The 20,403-nt window shown below is 42.7% G+C and overlaps 1 protein-coding gene and 1 long non-coding RNA gene across 2 annotated transcripts in view; one reads left to right on the top strand and one right to left on the bottom strand.

Moving 5' to 3' along the window:
• The window catches only part of LOC306961973, a 333,958-nt gene that overhangs the window by 179,260 nt on the left and 134,295 nt on the right, over window positions 1–20,403 (bottom strand). The gene's annotated exons all lie outside the window — the stretch shown is intronic.
• The window catches only part of large2 (LARGE xylosyl- and glucuronyltransferase 2), a 243,606-nt gene that overhangs the window by 184,662 nt on the left and 38,541 nt on the right, over window positions 1–20,403 (top strand). The window contains exons 4-6 of the mRNA XM_079554901.1: window positions 1,625–1,914; window positions 7,123–7,205; window positions 11,122–11,245. Coding sequence (XP_079411027.1) covers window positions 1,625–1,914; window positions 7,123–7,205; window positions 11,122–11,245 — 497 coding nt within the window. The remainder of the gene's footprint in view (window positions 1–1,624; window positions 1,915–7,122; window positions 7,206–11,121; window positions 11,246–20,403) is intronic.

Here is a 20,403-nt window from a genome sequence, read left to right as displayed (position 1 = left end):
AATCATGGAGATTCTCCTTTAGAACATTACACTTCTGCTGGATTTAACAATAAAAGATTGAAATTTGATTATTCCATATTAGTAAGTGTGAAAATCCTGATTTTTTGTGATTATAATGTCAATGTTCATTATTAGTGACTCTTATTTTACAGAAACAAACCATTGTCATTTGTATCTGCTGTAGAGTAATTTTTGTTCCAGTTCCTCAGAGTTGTGGTGCAGCAGGACTGATGTGGACAGATGTTGCAGAAGAAGCTCATGAGGTTCATTTGTTCAACAGTTACTATAGTAACTATTTTCTCCAAAGTAAAAGTAGATCTACCACAGTCCTGTCCACATCTGTCATGGTCCACCAGGACCCACCACGACAGATAATATCTATGGATATTTCTTCAACCTTTAAAAGCATCAATTGTGTGATTTAAAAAAAAACAAAAAAAAAACTAGAACTTTCATTTCATTTTTTATTTACTACATACTTTAGTTTCAGAATTGTCCATGTACAGCAGAAGTCTGAAGTTCTGTCTAAAGCAGAAGCTCCATGACTTCCTTCTTCACTTCGAGAGAAGTGAGTAATGAGACCGCAGCCTTTTTCCTGGAAACAAAGAGCTCACTGTATTTAGTCTCATGTTACTGTGACTCATGGTGTCTGACCCAACGTCTAACTCTGAAGAAAGTTGATTCACATTTATACTAAGAAGGTTGGAAGGGCGCCCCCTTGTGTCCAAATACTGGGACCATAACTGGAGCCATATGTGGCTCTTTAGAGTAGAACAGTTTAACAGGCCTTTGAAAGTCACTTAAAGTTTTGTCTAATGCAAAACGTGCATGCCTTTTCTCCACCACGTCTTATATTGATCATAAAGAGCACAATCTGTCATGTTACTGTCACTCATGGTGATTATCTAACTTGAGGTTTCACTCTGAAGACAGTAAACTCACAGTGACTCTGAGACGAGTGATTCCCAACAGTCAAAGTTCCCACGCCTCACACAATAATGTAGAATCTAAATGACTGTGTCACGATTCATCTTTTGTTCACCTGTTTTCTTGTGTTTGGTTTAGTCCTGTGTTTTATTTTGACATGTGTTCTGTCCTTGTGATTTTGCTTTACTTCCCTCATTACTTGCCGGCCCCGCCCTGATGTGTTTCACCTGTGCCCCGTTTCCTCTTGTATTTATACCCCTGTGTTTCCCTTGTCCTCTGTCTTGTCATTGTCTATGTCAGCTCTGGGTTGTTTGAGTTTTTGGTTATCTCTGGATTTTATTATTTTAGTTTTCATCATTCATTAAACATTACCAGTTTTGTTGCAGTCCTGCATTTTGGGTTTTTATTTTCTCGTTCCTCGATAACCATGACAGACTGTGTGAGGCGTGGGAACTTCCTTCAATGAATAGGGGATGGTTACAGTGGGAGAGGACCCACCTGAAGGGGCTTAACGTGAGGTTTGACATATTGAAGGTTTTACAATATTGTAAAACTTTAGGCCGTTTTCTCCAAATTTAAGCATCTCAGCTTCTACAGACTCCAAACGTGCAGTCTTGGTCTTAACATGTTTTTGGTTTGTTTAGAGTCAAATATGGCTTCTTGCTCTGACTGTGTCTTGTGTTCTGTTGTGTTCCAGGCGGTCGTGCGCTGCTGCTGCCGCCCTGCCTCACCCTCAGCCCGGCGCCCCAGCTGCCGGACCGGAGCGCGCTGGAGTCCCGGGTGCGCGAGGTGGAGGAGGAGAACCGGCAGATCCGCCTGCAGCTCGGCCAGTCGCAGGCCTCCGCTCAGCTGCCCGCGGACGGCACCTACGGCGGGCAGCAGTGGGGCGCCTCGGCGGATACGGGTCCGGAGGAGGGGGACACCACGGCCGAGGACAAGGGCAACCGCACCGACTGCCCCAGGGCGCCCCCTGTCCACAAGTGTGAGGTACGGCGTACAGGGAGGAAAGAGTTTTTGCAGTTATTGAAACACGAGATGTGGACAGAGAAGTCTTTAACTTTTATTATACCATGGTCTGGGTGAATACTCGATTCTGATTGGCTGGTGGGGGCGTGCATTATTTTGGTATAACCGCACACGTAGTCCGGTAGTTAAATCACTGGGATATCACTCCGCTGTGGGCATCGCCATAGCAACGCATGACGCAGCTGAATCAGATAAACACGTAATTAGTGACTGACAGGAACATATGAGATGGATTTTGTGGTTAATTTCAACGTTTTTGAACACGACGTTTAATAAATGGGAAGTAGAGGAGAGTAAGCAGCAAGGCTAGCCTACTGTTAATAAAATATGAGCTTTCCATTTCTATTAAACGGTTAAGGCACTATTCAGGCGTACAAAAAATGATCCTGCATTTAAGCATATTTGTCTGGATTAGTAAAGTCAAACATAAAAGTTTCAGTTCGTGGGGCCCAGGTGTGAGCGACTCCACCGCAGCTGTTTCCATAAACAGTTGAGCTCGTTGAGCTAGCTAGCTAGCTTCAGGTTCAACAGCGTAAAAGTGAAATAACTCCTGCCCACGAGTGCTGCATATCGGTGTTTACTTCCACGGAAAAGTGTTTCCGGGTTAGTCCTGTTGTGTTGTGATTCTGTGCTGATGTTGTTTCGTTGAGCCTGACTGGAGAATGACTCGCTCTGAGACGAGCCTTTAGTGACCGGCTAATAACCCACAGAAAATAGTCCTGGTAGTCTGGCATATTTAGTGAGTTTAGTAAATGAAAAAAAAAAACATTTATTATAAATGTTACGTTTGTGGGACCATGGTATAAGCGGATTAAACAACGAGGAGCCGTGCATTAGACGGTTATAATACACGTGTCGTGGTGTTCTTGACTCCGCGTCGTGCATTATAACCGTCTAATGCACAGCTCCTCGTTGTTTAATCCTTACTTATTACTTCAGTAAGAGTCAGAAAGTACTTGTTGAAAATACCACTCGAGGTCAAACTGTTTAGGTGTAAAAGTTCAATGATGTCAAAACTTAAAATGTAAATATTCTGGCATTTCCTAAAATACAACATTTAATTTAGATTTGAAAAAGAAGTCCTATAAGAAACAAAACAAAACAAAAACACCGGGTGTGAGGAGTCAGAGTCCTGGCAAAAAAAAAAAAATTGCTTAAAAAGTGCTTGAGTTGAGGCAATTTATGCTGATTTTGGATGGGTTTGGACTGCCTCGCAACAAGATCATCAGTGGAAATAGCGTACATTTGCTTTAAATTAATAAAATATTAAACACATAAAGGCACTATGCCTAATTTTTTACCTACATTTTTTGACTGAGTAGAAATGTATTTTCATGATATACCCAATAAGTCAACACATGGTAAGGTAAACCCCTTTGTGTTGCATATGTATTTTTTGGTCGACTATACAATAGCAAATCATCAACACATATCAGGCTGAAGAAAAAGAAAAAAAGTCAGATTTACTGTAGAGCCTGTAAAATAAGAAAAAAATATAACACTTGAAATGAGACAAAGAAAGACACAACATCATTATTGTTCCATTGTTTTATTATTATTTTTGTTTAGAGTTGCCGTTATAGTCACAGAGATGTCTCTGATACTTCCCCTGGACATGAGGTGAGTCTCCAGGTAGCCTCCGCATGGTCTCTGAGAGGTCTAGACAGTCTCAAGCACCTTTGAGACATTGTTTCTGTGACGTTCCTGCAATGTCTCTGAGATCTTTATTGGTATCTGACAGGTCTCAATGAGTTGTTTGGAGTCTCTTAGACCTGTCGGATACGAAGGAGATCTCAGAGACATTGCAGGAATGTCACAGAAACACCTCAAAGGTTGAGGTTGAGGACAACAAATAGTATTGCGGAGTCTCCATGGAAATTTGAACCTGTCGTTCTCACCGAGACTACCTGGAGACTCCAGGGGACATCTCGGAGACATCTCTGTGACCAGCGGCAACTCGAGTCTCCAACTAGTCTCCAGGCCGGTGAGATACAGTAGGCCCTTTCTTGAACACGCCACACCAGATTGTCCCACAGTTGGACTCTGTAACACTCTCATAGCCTGGCCTATTGTGCATGTGGATTAACCAGAGGAAACCTACGTAACATGCAAACCTCGCACAGAAAGGCCCCGTCCAGGTGGGAATCGAACCTGGGACCTTCTAGCTGTGAGGCACAAGCTCTAACCGCTGTGCCACCATTCCACTCATTGGCGATAAGACAGTCCAAATCGGCATAAATCAAAGCGCTTTTATGTCTTTTTCTTATCTAAGCCAATTACTTTTCCTAGTGAGGAAATGTTTTGTTACTAATCAAGAGTGTGCGGGAGGTGGAACTTCTTTTGATCATGATAAAACGCATCAATGTAAACACGCCGAATTGAATCCAAAGGCGAATTTCCGAGTCCCGGGGGCTTGGTTCACACTGGGGCCACAGTCTATCACAGAATGAAATTAACATTCAACAATCAATCATTAATATCCTGTGAATACATTTCCAGTTTACACTCCTTCAACATAATGTATCTACACAAGTGCTCTCCCCAAGTGCTAGCCCACAGTTAGCTTTGCCCGTTAGCCTGTTCTTCTTCATGATTACATTAGTGTATATTGAGGCCTCCGGGTCCAGGGAAAGTTGCGATTGCAATCATCCCTTTAACACTTATATTACCCCCAGAGGAACTACGGGAAGGATTTTTTAAGGCAAACAAGTTACTTAGTTCTTCTTTAAATGCATTTACTGGTATCGGGCTGTTTGTGTGCGTTAGCTAGTTTGTGAAATGGAGCATTCAGTATCAGAAAAAAATAGATGTTTATTATTGATATCGTGTTACTTTCATAATAAATTAGCGTAGTAATGTAACAAGCTAGTTTTCCAGAGGAGAAATGAGCCAACTTAATGAGTTACTTTTAAAAGTAAAGTAATTCAACACTGCTAATAATAGTGATTTTTATTCAGGAATAAGCTAAGTATAACCTCCTTTAAATAGAAAACAGTGCTGGCAAAACCTGCAGTTCTTTTACCACCCATTAAAGCTTCAAAAGTCCAAATTGTGCGGGGAAACCTGGCAACCCTGACGTGAGACGCAGCTTTACACGGCAATAAAATAACTTTGCATACTTTTTTAAAATGTATTTTGGAGTGTGTAGCCTCACACAATCATAAATGTTTACTGCATTGCGAGGTAAAATATGTCGTTGCAACTTCTTCAAAGCGCCAACTCCACTGACGCAGGTGAGGCAGGAACGCGAGCGCTTAATAAACGTGATCATTTAGCGCCAACTTTCCTCGTAAAAGTTGGTTTAGAAGCAGTTATCCGTCGGCGGAGGCTGAGGAGGTGTCGGGAGGAGAGTGAAAAATATCCGGCCACCTGCGCCGATAATTACTGCAGAGAGAAACACAGAGTTAAACCCCGCTGTGAATCCAATTATTCAACGCTAATGTTAGAACTGTCCGCACAGAGAGGTGTTTTCGCACCGTCGAGCCAGATGTGAGGGCGCTCTGTAGGCTGTATGCAAATGACGTTATTGTTAGGATTGTAGTTTTTATTCTCTACAGTATATCAAAAGAAACCAATACAAAGCCTGACAACAAACAAGTCGCCGCCTGGACCTAAGGTTGAGCAACACTACACTGAGAAAAGTAATAGTTGAATATATTCAGTGTTGTTCAGTTCAATCTACCTTGCTGATTGAGCTACTAGTGAAAAGTAAGTATTGAAATGGTCTGTCCTTGAAAAAATCCAGGAAACCGATTGCTTTGAAAAAGTAAAACTAATTTGGCTAATTATTTTCAACTGTTGATAACTCTCTCATTTCCAGTAATGTTAGCTTCCATACCAGTATTGTTAAATTGAACATTTTAATTGCTCAATACTTAATACTTAATTCAATTATATTGCACTTACTCTGTTCAAGTTTTCACAACTTAAAATGATTCCACAACCCTCTTCAGATTTGACTTAGTAACATGACAGTAACATGACACGAAATACATTGTGTTCTTTATTTTCAGCCTGAGGCCTCATTGCTCTTCAGTCACAGACCGACAGGTGAAGAAGGAAGTCATGGAGATTCTGCGCTAGACAGAACTTCAGACTTCTGCTAGAGTAAAATTCTAAAATTCAAGTCTGCTGTAAAAGCATGAAGATATTAGAAATTCAAATTAAATTTACAAATCAAAAAGAAAACAGGATGTTTGGTGAGTATGAACATCTGTCCTCATCAGTCCTGCTGTATTCATGACACAGAAGGAACCGAGACACACATATATCAAATACAAAATAAAATGTTTTACTTGTTGATTTTTATTTCTTTTTAAAGTAAGAGTAACTTACTTAAGTAAATTACTTGATTTTGTAATATTTAATTCATCCATTCAGCAGAAGTGTAATACACAATCTCCATGACTTTACTGGAAATTAGTGAGTTCCCAACACTTGAAAATAATGTGCCACATTAACTAGACTTTTTATAGGCAATCGGTTTCCTAGATTTTTTCAAGTAAAGACCTCTATTATTTGGATCTCAATCTTTGAGCACATACAATGAAACAGAGTCCAGATCTTTGGGATATGCCTTCTCCACAGAAGGCTCGTCAATATAAGATTTGAGTGAAAAACGAATGCAACACTGGATCTTTGGACTTTGCAAAAGCTTTTTGGAACAACGCCACAGCGAATGGTGCTGTAATCAAAGCTAAATGTGCGGCAACCAAATATTAGAGCCATAGATTTCAATTTTGGAGATGCATAATCGCCATCCCACCCCATTCACGGTAATGGTCCTGCAATTTTGTGAAAATAACATGGCGCTGTTCCTTAAATGGGCTAAAATGAGAGAGGCTCCATCACAGTTTTCCAGAGTCTCCATTGTATTGCAGCAGTTTCAGCTTCGCGCCATGAGGACCAAGGAGAAGCAATTTCCTCGCCCATTGATTCGAGCGCATGACTAATAACAGCGAGATATCAAAAACCAACAACTAAACTTCCAACAAAATAAAATCATCCATTTAAGCCTGGCTCTCACTCCATTATTCTGATTTTGAGTGTGATCATCTTGGCAATTTTGTCCATTTTGACTCATGAAATGGCTGATTTTTAGTTTTGAAATAAATGTATTTTCACTATATTTATGTGAGTAAATGTAATGGCGTGTGTTCCCGTTTACAGGTGATCCATGTGGCGTGCGTGTGCGCGGGCCACAACGCCAGCAGAGACGTGGTCACGCTGGTCAAGTCCGTCCTCTTTCACAGGTACGTGAAGTAATACTGTATGATCACGCTGATAGAAAGTACTTCAGTGGGCTTTGTGAGTTAAACGTGTCAGAAGGTCAAATGTCATCAAATAAACCTCGAGGTCACGCTCCATCTGGGGTCGAAAACTGTGGCACATGTTTTAGCTTTTCCTTTGGTCACCTTTTTTGTATAATTTTCCTTGTGCTTTTGTATTACGTTTTGGCTTCATTTCTCTATCCTCGTTTCTTTTGTTTTTGAATGTTGTGTCTGAGCTCATAGTTTTAATTCGGCTTCTGTTTCCGCTTTTCTTTTGACTTGGTTCAGTTATGGGCCTTTTTGCATAGTTTGGACGTGTGTCTCTCGGCTTCTATGCCTGCATTGCAGACGCTCAAGGTCTTTACTTTGAGTTTGGCCGGCTCGTCTGGCCCATCCTTCAGTCGATTGCTTTGATTATTTCTTTTTTTGAGCTGGAAAGGGTTTTAATTTTCCTCCTTCACTAAAATCTACCTAAACTAAAATATCACAGAAGAAAGGCAAAACAGATAAATTAAATGTTCTATCCTTTGTCCGTGTCCTGTATGAAAATGTTGCCCTCAGTCCCGGTTATATATTATAAATTGTAAATCGTCGACCAAAACTAGACTGACCGATCACATTTCGAAATGACTAAAATGTGACTAAAACTTAAATTCGAACAAAGTAGCTTGTTTACCTTAATAAATCCTTTCCGTAGTCCCTCTGGGGGTAATACAAGTGTTAATGGGATGATTGGGGGAAAACACACAATTGCAACTTTCCTGCCTCTGGGTCGGAGGCGCAATGCACACAAATGGAATCAAAACGGGCAAAGCTAACTGCGGGCTAGCGCCACTTTAACACTGTATTTACAGCTAAGTTTGAGTGAAAAAAATTACCTTCATAGTGTAATTGGATGCACACTGTCTCCCTTTGTCTTTTCTGTCAGTGTAGTACTCTCACAACAGTTAATGAGTAAAAAAAACTCAATATGCTACGACACCTACGTTTTGTAATAATAATTTTCCATATCGTTAGCCACATAGCATAATTGCCTAAGTCATTTTGTATTGTTAAAATGGCAATATGAGAAAAACAATGTGTTTCCTATAAAACGTCTTTTTACATGACTCTTATATCCAGCAGAAGTCTGCAGTTCTGTCTAAGGCAGAATCTCCATGACTTCCTTCTTCACTTCTCAGTCTGTGACAAAAGAGCAATGAGGCCTCTGCCTTTTTACTGGAAACAAAGAGCTCACTGTATTTAGCGTCATGTTACTGATGGTGTCTGACCTAAAGTCTAACTCTGAAGAAAGTTAATTCACATTTACACTGAGAAGGGCGCCCTCTTGTGTCCAATTGCACCCACAAAAAACACAAAAAGGCAGATGGAGCCACTTATTGCTTACAGTCACAGAAACACTTATGACAGTGTGCAGTGGCGCTTATGGCCTCTCGGGGCATGAGTTACTTAGTTCTGCTTTAAAGGAACAGGCCACCTGGTTCTTGTCGAGTCCTGACAAGAACCAGGAAATACGACCATATTAGTCCAGTGCTCCGGTCTCTGCACTGGCTTCCTGTCACTCAGAGAATAGACTTTAAAACAGCTCTGCTTGTTACAAGTCGTTTCATGGTTTAGCACCAAAGTACATCTCTGACATGTTAGAGCCGCATGAACCATCTCGGGCCCTGAGAACTTCAGGGAGGGGTCTCCTGGTGGTTCCCAGAGTCAATAATAAACATGGTGAGGCTGCGTTTCAGTTTCATGCAGCGGAAATCTGGAATAGTCTTCATGAGGATGTGAGACAGGCCTCAACTCTGACAATGTTCAAATCCAGGCTGAAAACAGTTCTTTTTGCCCATTCATTTAACTGAAAGTATTTTAATCTGCACTCTTGCCTTTTACTGTAATTGATTTGTTTTATGTTGATGTTTTTATTGATTCTATTTGTTTTCTTGTTTTTATGCAACTGTGAAGCACTTTGAATTGCCTTGTGTATGAATTGTGCTCTACAAAAAAACTTGCCTTGCCACCGTTTTTAAATACTGAGCTATGTTCTTACCTGAGCTTAGACGAGTTGATACGTACCTGTCTGGCACACACACAAAGACCAAAGATGTTGTTAGCATTTGGCCTCTCCCAATGTATTCCTATAGCTCCAAACGGGGGTGAAGTTGGAAGCGACCACACTCTTCGACGGGCACAAAGACCAGACAGGTAGACTGTAAGACTACGACCAAAAGTGCTCGGGCTGCCAAAAACAACACTGGGTTATGGATTAGAATGTGTATAGAATTCGTCCCATACGATCTGGACACACACAAAATGTGCTTATTTGGTAAGTTAGTACAAGTTAGGTAAAATAAACTGTCTGGAACCTGCTGAAATGACACAAACTCACACCGGTGTACGTTTGTGATGCGCCTGAAACGGATTAACACTCATGTGAACAGATGTGCGCAGCAGACTGGTGTACAAATCAAACGTAAGGAACTGTCCCGGACCCAGAGACGCGCGGCAGTGTCTGGTCCCATTGTTCTCCGAGGGATTCCGACTCGGCGTGTCAAAGGCCTGTGTTATTGTGGAGCTGGAGTGCAGTAAATACAATGGCAGTCCTCAGCTCATTGTCTGGGGGGGAAGATTCATGACGCCTCACTGCTGCGGAATAAGTCTGCCGTGTCGACTGTGTGGGCGCCGTACATCACTGTGCAATGATTCTTCCCAAAGTCAAGCCGGATTCTGTTCCTCATGCACATTTTTTTATCAGAGCGAGCGAGCCAGAATTGAGTTATGGTCAACATAACTTGAGGCTGCGAGGTGGATTTCGATATTGTCGAAGTTGCGATTAGTGAATCACAAAGGCTGGCGGTATTTCGGTAATGTAATGGCGTCTGTGGACAGCTTAATGCCCCTGTCACCTCTAATAGACAGAGAAAATGCTGTGTTTGTGATTTACTAACGGACAAGGGAAGGAGCCAGAGTGATCTCTACCGGCCGTTCGCACAAAACCGTTGACAGGCAGCGCTTTTTTAGTGACTAAATTGTATGATCAAATAAATAATTTGTAATTGTCCACTGCAGCGATGCCCAAACTTTTTGTCTCCGAGGGCCAAAATGAAAAATTGCCTCTGAGTCACGGGCAAAACACGGCGATGTGAAGCACGAAAAACACATATAACTGCAAATTATAAAGTTACTTACTCATTTGATTCTATCTATGCAAACATGCTATATTAAAACAAATTGTAACTATGGCAAAAGCCTGATTTTAGTAGAACAAAATCAACACTTAGTGCAAAAAACAACACCTGTATCTACAGCACCTACAGTAACTTTACCTCATTCATTAACTCAAAGATAATGCCACATTCGATTATGTTGAAATGTCAGTTCAGGATTGATCCTTTTATAAGTCCATTTTTAACATATACTGTTGTTGATGTCAACAGCCTTTGTAATAAAATTTGGAAAACTGTGAAAGTTGATGCTACAACGCTCTGTAATTGATAAATACCAAGACACCAGAACAGTGTTTCCTTAACTTTGCGAAAGGAGTGAAACAGCGCCCCCAATTTGACGCTGGTGGCCAAAAAGTGTACTGCATCTATATTTACCATTGAGAATGAATAGAAGAGAGTTAGTATGAACCACACGCAGCGCAAAAATAGGTCACTCTCTGGCGGGCCAACAGAATTGTTTCGGTCGGCCAAATTTGGCCCACGGGCCCCACTTTGGGCACCCCTGGTCCAATGCATTGATGCACAACATGGACCTGCTTTTCACAAGTTTGCATCATTTTCTTTTTAGGAAATTGTTCTGCAAAGCTGCAGGAACCAGATACAAGCACCAAAATCCTCACTGTTTTTTGTTTAGTTTATTTTTTTTGGATTAAAACATGTCACTGTTCCCATTTCCGCAGGAGGAACCCGCTTCACTTCCACTTCATCACAGACTCCGTGGCACATCAGATCCTCAGCGCTCTGTTCCAGTCCTGGATGGTGCCGTCGGTGCAGGTCAGCTTCTACGACGCCGAGCAGCTCAAGGTAAGACGAGAGAACAGTATGTGCAGCATGGTGGCACAGGGGTTAGGGACTCCAGCGTCACATGCAGATTACTGATTACAAGACAAGACATGCCTTTCTTTGTGCATTTTCTTGATACATTGGCATTGAAGTCTATCTTACTGTATTGGGGCATTTCTTTGTGAGGTTTGCATGTTCCCGATTTGTCTGGATCGGTGCTTTCCTGGTTAACTCCATATTTTTTCATAATTTCAACTTTATTTAAACTTGGCTATAACTGTGACTGAAGCCTCATATCATTTAAAGTCACTGCCAAAGGAAATGGCAAAAGCTGCGACTATATGAGGCTAAACTTGCCCAATATAATATTGTATGTTAATCAAAGTATCCTGTATCACTAGGGTCTTTTTATATACAAATCTTGTTAACCTTTAGTTTAGATCTCTACAAACATGCTCTGATAGCCATTGGTACCACTTCTTCGTTTTCATATCTACGCCTTTGCTTTTTATAACTTTATTTAATGGCTGAACGGTGTTTATTATCGAGGCCACAATCTGAAACAACATCATTAAATAGCTTCATTTCTCTTCTGAACGTTGCAGATAGATTGTGGAAGTAAACACGGCGAGGGTTTAGGTAATGTTGCATATCGTGAGGTAGCATTGGACAAATTGCTTTTTATCACGCAGCCCGCTCGCACTACTGTACAGCAATCAAACCGAAACCGCAATTTTAATAGTCACAATTAGCAAAGACGGCAGGTTTGAGATGTCTTTGATTCTCGTATTTGTTTAGCGGCTCATATTCAATCGATAGGTCAACGCTTTATTTTCATTGTAAATTGCAACAGAAGCATATAACAGCAATAAATGCTGCAGATCCCAGTAGAGCACATACCCACTGTGTTAGCATGGCCCGTCGAGATATATGGCCCATCTCGATGGGCCATATATCTCGATATAAGTTATGTGATCGTTGACACACGTTAACTGTACGTTAATCATAAGTCGTGATGTCTAATAGTGCTGCGCGCGTCAGTTTTTTTTTTTTCAGCCTGCAGGGCCGCATTTTGAGAAGGTTCTGCCCGCCCTGCACCGCCCCGCCCCGCACATTGTTTATATTTTAATAACCTTCCCCGCCCCACAACCATTAAAAACTGCACAATAAAAATATGATCCATCTGAATTGACCACGGCTTTCATTCTGTCCAAAGATGTACTTGAAATGAACAGAACTGGCGTGTCCTCGCTCTCTCTCACTCTCACTCTCTCTCGCTCTCTCTCTCTCGCTCTCGTGGATCACAAGCTGCAAAACGCTGCCTGTTTTATGAAAATCCAACGCATATTAACGTCAAAAACCTGCTCTAAACATGACGGAATAAGTTGTGGCTGAATTCAATGAATGCGGCAAAGTGTGGCCGCTACCGGCCCCGCGGTCAAAGGAGAATTTCATGACCCGAATCACGGCCAGCCCACGAACCGCGGTGTAACCCACAACCCGCGCATCACGTCTACCTTCCCCATGGCCTAGCTTGATCCTCACTTACTCTGCCCTGCTCAGGACACTGGCTTGTCGCATTACACTACCGTGCGTTATGCACGTATAAGTTATACGTATAAGTTGTGGACTCATTATGAATACTCTATTTATACCAAAACTGAAAAAAATACATATAATGTTCAGCGTATGCAGCGTTTGGCATACGCTGGCCAGATCGTCAAGGTGTGACAGCCCCATTATCGGCGGTTATTGCGTCATCGGCGGTTATTGCGTCATTGCGTCGTTATTACGTTATCAGCTGTTATGTTATTGGCCGATATTACGTTATTGGCCGATATTACGTTATTGGCCGATATTACGTTATTGGCCGATATTACGTTATCGGCTGTTATGTTATCGGCCGTTATTATGTTATCGGCTGTTATTATGTTATCAGCTGTTATGTAATCAGCCATTATTACGCTATCGGCCGTTATTACGTTATTGGCCATTTTACGTTATTGGCCTTTACTATGTTTTCGGCCGTAATTACGTTATTGGTTCCTACAATCTCTGACACTAGAAGCCAGAAAATCATTAAGGTCTTCCATCTGACTCTGAATATTGTTGTAATTTTCCAATATGTCGTGCAGCCCTTCCAACCAAACAAATGTAAAGCAGATAATGTTGTCTTCTCGCCGTCGTCTTGGACATATTGCTCACATGCTGCTGCCATTTCCAGTCCCGCAGCTCTTCGATTTTCATCACCAAGACACATTCCAAAGTTATCAAATCTCACACCTTCCTCCCCCTCGTCTGGAACACGGCGGTCCGACGGCAGACTGCAGCCGAGGTTATGCGTTTGTGATAAAGTGCACATTAGTTTGGACACCTCCGTTATCTGCTGGACAAACTGTTGGGTCTAGAGCGGCCGCAGTGTTACTCCACAGTTCCGTACGCTCTGTTCCTGTGCTCAGGGATTTCAGGCTAATTGAAGATGGCTCTCGGTGACGCAGGCGGAGGTGAGGGAGGACACGACGGGCAGCTGCAGTGTGGAATCAGCGAGACACTGACACTTAAACTAGCACATATATTATAGTATCTGTCATTTAGCTGAAAAGCAAAATTGGCCAAGTCATATGTTAAGGTTTATTTTACTTACACCACTCCACTGTGTCGGAAAATGTCCAATTTGTTTGCTCTGTTTATTCACCAACGTTTTTTCGATGGCTTAGTTGATCCTGTGGCCCAACAAAAGCATAATAATCATACATGCGATTTTCATTTGTGTTTACCATACTCGTATAAAGGCTGATGTTTTTGAGCTGTCTTGATTTATCGACCTTTATAATGCTAATCTTCCTGGATGTTTGAGGATTCCAGTTATAGAACAACAGGACACTATGGGCCCGATCTTCCGCATGGCGCAACAACAGCGTTAGCGCAGAAGAGAATGACATCTTGCATGCAAACAAACTGTGCGAAAGAGAGAGAGAACAAACTGCTGGCTCTGGTATTGAAGAGGGTTGCACGGGGCTCTACACGCCGCAGAAACGTGATCAAAACACCGGTACATGCACCTCCCACACACCCTCACCCACCGCCACCGGGTTACTCTCCCTGAAAACATTCGTCTGTAGGAAGAAAAGGCTCTTGGAGGGGCCACTATTGTACTAAACATTGGCTATGGGTGTCTTTACAGCCCCCGTTTAACCCCCTCGTCTGCACGAAAGTCTAGTCTAAAGCCTGCGTTTACAAACACAAGATTGGGCCCATTATTCGAGATCCATTTATTTGAGAGCTAGACCTACTATAGCTGTTTTTTAACACATTGAGTGCCGCGCTATTTTCGGGATTTAGCTGTAGAGTGCCAACAATCCAGACTATTTTTCATGATATTTGGAGCATCATGGCATATGGACACATGCTATGGCTCGATTGAAAGACGAGAATCTAAGCTCTCCATAGGTGAAAATCGTTTAATTGTACGTGCCTCGGTTCCTGAGAAATCCTAAGCTAAACTGAGGCTAATTTTGATCAAAATCACAGATGTTTTTCTAGATTCAGAGATATCAAACACTCTCCTTTCTGCTGAACGCCTCTCTCCTCTCTGGACGGACACCAACATTATGAGAAGAGGCAAATGCCTAGATATATTAGTTTCAAGTCAATTTTCAAAGGACAACATTGTTATGTTTTGAAACACCGCGTGTTGCTGCAGATCGATTGCTTTTTATGGCGTGTGCATTTAAACAGCCTGGTTCTCGGATGGAAGACTTTAACAGGATGTTTCTCAGCCGTCCTTGGACCGATTTTGACCATTTGAAAACTCAGAAAAACGATAAAATCTCAACTGCTTTGATCTGTCCATGGGAAGCCGCTCTGCTTTGTCAAACGCACTCCAGAGAGCGAGAGAGAAGTGTTGGGTTTTCAGCTGTTCGCTATGCAACCCCACGCCCCCTCGGACTAAAAAGAGAGAGAAAAGAAACGCAATAATATATATGAAATGTCCAGATCATGACTTTTCACAAGTTTTTGATCGTCATTTATTTCACTTCTGTTCATCACAGAACTCCCAAAATCACACATAAGTTGTATTAGAGTGTTTAGTTTTTCCGTTTTTGGCACTCAATGAGTTAATGGGAGCAGAATGAAGTGGGTTGCACAAATTGTTAAATGGGTCTAGAGCTCTGTGGGCGGTGCCGCCAGGTGGCACTGTGGGGCCACGCTCAAGCTGATATGGGAAACAGCTTCCTGTGTATTGCCAACTTTTTATATGAATCTCACCTCTCTGCGCCACTATATGTAAAAGTACAGTTAGATCTGTCTGAATGCTTTCCAGACATTGCTTTACCTTTATTCTCAAAGCGCCCTAATACTAATCAGCTAGCTTTGCTTAGCTAAATATTTCAGCTCAACATCTCAGACAACTACGCGGTCGCCAAAACAGGTCAGCACTTGGTTAAGTTCTGTTTATTTCTGCTCTTGGGCTTGTGGTGTTTGCTGGAGTGTGAATTCTCCCTCATCCAATCAATGAGTGCATGCAGCGTGTCTTCTCCCCAAACCAGTCCGAGAACAAACCAGACCCCGTTGTAAAAGTGGCCCGGGGTCGGAGTGGTTCGGACCCCCCTTCGAGAGCAGCACGGTTGAATTTGGGCTGTGGAAGCTTCCCCCCAAAATGCTCCGTCCTGCTCCTTAAGTCTGTCTGACTGTATTTCCGTCTCTTCCTCTTCTTCTTCTCCTTCTTCTTCTTCTCGCTCTCTCTTCTCTCCTTGCGTCACTTCAAAGCGAACGACCTCCACGACCGTGTCATTCCTGGCCCGTTTGCGCACAAAGGCGACTTCACCGCGCGCCGGCCCTTTAAGAACGAGGTCCGCACGCGCCACAAAGGCTTCAAAGCGCGGGGAGAGTAACCCGGAGGCCGCGTATTACTATGATCAAAGATGCACGCCTTAACTGCGACTGACAAGAGCTTTGTGTCATCAATCGAACGGCCTCATCTGCGGGAAAAAAGTCTTTTAAGATAATAACAGCTCGTGAATCAAAACAGCCTAATGGAACACTTTCAAAGCAACTCATTTGAGCATCAAAGCTTTTTTTTATTGTTTTGCATGCGACGACAATTATTTAGTGTTATTTCTACTGTCATTTACCCGCTGTAAGAAAAGTTAGGGTCTCGACTCTTGGAAGCATGTGTGTGTGGGGAACATACTAAAATATTCATCTTGCCATTTAGACGTCTTTGCGGAGTTCTTGTATCGCATCGGTCGTTCCGGACTTTTCTTTCTGTTTTCCTTGTGACTAATCTTGCGGTGTCATGAGTGCGTGCTGGATACAGCGTTTGAACAATTTGATTTAACACACATGCCGCTGTAGGCTACGCAAACAAACGGAGGAAGGATTAGTGTAAAGTTACGTAGATTTCAATCAGATTAAACACGAAGAAAGCAACAGCACAGCCAGCATCGATTAGGAGGCGACCGAATCACCGACCGTCCCATCATTGAATTTGCTCACTTGACATTTCTTTGAAGTACAGTAAGAACATTGAGTAGTAGTAGTAGATGAAGGTTCTTGAGTTGTCTTCTGTACTCTGCTGTTGAAGTGTTGAACGTTGGCAGAATGACAGCTGGATTCTGTCATGTTAATGATGCTGAAACTCAGCCCTAAACTGATCAATTGGCTTGTTGCACAATGTGGCTAGGGAGCGCTCTGTGGCTTTTGTTTCATGAAGGTACCTCGTCATGTAAAAAGGTTTGAGACCTCTTGTGTGTGCACAGATATGGGAGTGTGTTTGGGGAAATGATGTGATTAATTCATGGTTAATGCACTAATTATTGTTTTGGTTAAAGGGATATTTCAGGATTTTTGACATAGGCCCTCATTTCTTCTTGTCCAGAGTGTTGCTGATTTCTGGAGATATTTTTTGTGTGATTCAAGCAGTTCTTCTGTTTTGAAGAGTTTCGCGGTTTCTATGATATCAGCTAGCCTGCATTAAAAACAGACTGACACACTCCACAGTGCACCGGATGCAAATCACTTATAACGCCAGACTAACCATATAAATGTTTGTGTCGATAAAGTAATTTTAACCATTTTGCATTTAAAAAACCTAATATTTGAGCAGCATCAGCTTCGTGGTTGTATAAGCTATGCGGCGGCGGAGTGATCTGCTAGAAAAGAGTCCCTCGAAATGCGATCATTCATGTGATGCAAGGTCAGTTGAAAATGATTCTATCGACACAGCCATTTATATGGTTAGTCTGGCGTTACACGTGATTTGCCTCAGGTGCTCTGTGGAGCGGGTCAGACTGTTTTTAATGCAGGCTAGCTGATACTAGGGTTGGGCGATGTCCCCTTAATTGGCCGTTGACAATGTTTACAGTGAACCATCGTGATGGACGATGATGTCGTCTATTTCTCATTATAAGCATTTTTTTTAAAGACATTGACATAGCCTATATAGAAGCTGCATATTATTATGTATGTATGCTAGGAAAATGTGAGATTGCAGGATAAATGGATCTAAACTAAACATGATCTCAACACAGTCATGGAACACGACTTTTGCAACAGAAATGTGTTAAAACTCGTGCGTAAAGTCTGAGAGGAGAACGACTTATTCAGTGCGTGAACTCCAAGGCTCTTCTCACACTAATACAAATGTAAATCGGAGCTTATTATTTGCATTTGCTCAGTTTTAACGTAATGTTTAAGAAACAGTGGGTGAACGGGACAATGTTTAGAAGTTTGCGTTGTAGCTACGTTTTTGAAGCCGCTCCACGCGCCGCCCGGTCCGTGAGCTCGTAACCTCTTAACTCCTGCACCGCCTTTCTCTCTCCTCTCTCTTTCCTCTCTCGGTCATTCGTGAGAATAATCCGCGCGCTCAGCTAGCTCCGATGTGACTTCCATATCGTCATTTTAAAACGGTTTAAGTTTCCGTACGCATCAGAAATAGAGCAGCGCTGCGTCTTTACTTTAATAATTACGGCTAACACATCATGGCTTCTGGCAGGCTACTGACACTAGCGTGCATACTAGTTATATCCGTGATTTAATTTACAGTGCAATCCCTGCAAAGTTTGAAGGTTTACATGGCCTACAGAAGATCAGTGCGTGTTTCTGACAGGAGAGGGCGTGGCATCACGATGGTGGCTCTCCATCATGATGTTGCTCATCCATCACGATGGACGATGATATTGTCCATCGGCACAACCCTAGCTGATACCATAGAAATGCGCTAGCCTTGCACTAGCCTAGCCCCATGTAACTCTTCAAATATAAGAACTGCATGAATTACAAACAAAAAAAATCTCCAGAAATCAGCAACACTCTGGATAACTAGGAAATGAGGCCTTATGTCAAAAATCCTGAAATATCCCTTTAATTGTGAGTTTTAGCTTTAACTCTGAGAAGGTGTGTTTATATGTGGGCTGTCAGTGTTACTCCGCCTTTTTGTAGAAAACAAAAATACTAAGGCCTAGATGCACTCCAGTCTCTGCCAGACTGACAGGTTAAGAAGGAAGTCCTGGAGATTCATATGGACACCAAACAGTGTTAAATGAACTCTGGGATATTTGCTGTGCAGCACCTTCTCTGAAAAGCAGCTCCCTGATCCTCTGAGTCGTGCTAACCTGCGTTTGCGTGCGAGAGCCCGGTCCGACTGGTGATGAGCTGTTCCTGTGCAGCGCGGGGCTTAAGCGGGGAGTGTTTTTTTGAAGTGGGAGATGGAGTTTGGAGTTTCACAGACACATAGGACTCAGAGCTCATTCATCACACGCCGCGGATAAACGACAGGAGCGGCGCGCTGACGGATCGCCGCTGTCCACAAACGCACGCACGGATGGGCACGGGAGACTGGCAGAAATGAGATTCAACCGCTCGCTAATGACACGGGGGGTTGTTCATTGTTAGTGAAACACCAATAAGGCCAGATGGGACGGGGGGGGGGTGTCATTTTCACACCTTCTCTTTTTAAAATTCTGGGAAGGCTCTCCTCCGTGCTCTGTGGTTACGGAGTTTTGAAGCGTAACAGCGAGAAAAACGCAGCGCATGAGGTGTGAAGAGCCCGTTTCACCGTGGCGCCCGCTCAGCAGAGTGTGCACACGGCTCGCCAAAGCAAAGCCAGGCTTCTGAGCGCGTCTCAGTCAAACACCGAGTAAATATGCGTCAGCAGCGCAGCATGTTTCTTATTGTGCAATGATTTTAAACTGGCGCTTTTTAGAAATGTTTTTCATTGATTCTCCTCTTCCTAAACAGATGGCAAAGGAAAATCTATTCCGTCCATAAAAGTCCACACATGGTTGTTCTGCATGGCTGTGCTCTGTTTGGACAGCTGAATGAATAATGTGAATAAAAGTGAAAAGCTGTCAGCCCTCTGTCTGTGACACTCGGGTGCAGAACGTGTCCAGCTTCCCTTGTGCACATACAGTGGGGCTGGGTACTGGTAAATAAGACCAGTATGGTAAGGAAAAGTGGAGCTACTACTGCATCTTTAGAGGTCCATGTTGGTCCAACAGTGACTGTCTTCAGGTCAGACACCATGAGTGACACTAACATGACATTGAACACAATGTGCTCTTTGTTATCAGTACAAATTCTGAGGCCACAATTTTTACCTCAAGTCTGTTTACTCTTATGAGAGTCAATTCACACTAATACTGAGAAGTTTGGACTCATATAGACACCAACCAGTGTCAAATTGACGCTGGAACATTTGCTGTGTACTTTGTCCTTAAAGGGACTATATAGAGTTTAAAAATGTTAAAACAAAGTATTTTCCCCTACATGTTCCAGCCATGTCCTAATGCGTAGAATGAGCTCAGACTTGTTCACCACAACTGCCTCTGAAATCCTGCACTGTCACTCAAGGGGCCAGATCTTGTGGTGGCGCACGGGGCGGTGCAGGCTCTTGGCAGATTATTTTCCAAATGGCGTCGCTATATGTGCCATTCGCCTCCTGTGTCTCCACCCACTTAAATGCGCCAAGTCTGGAGTGGCAAGATCACAAAGTGCGCTCCTACTGAGCGCAAAATGTTTTGAGACACAAGATCGGGCCCAAGGTGTTATTTCGGGTCTGAAGTGCCGTCATGCACGAGCTTAATATAGAAGCTGCAGTTACACGTAAGACCTGAGGTGGCAGTAGTGAGCATAAAATGACGAACTTGCATCTAGTCCCTTTAAAGTGCATATATAAA

This window comes from Gobius niger (assembly GCF_951799975.1).
Source record: "Gobius niger genome assembly, chromosome: 4".
Lineage (NCBI taxonomy): Eukaryota > Metazoa > Chordata > Actinopteri > Gobiiformes > Gobiidae > Gobius > Gobius niger.
Note: the sequence above shows the minus strand (reverse complement) of the source record. Positions and strands in the feature narration are given on the sequence as shown.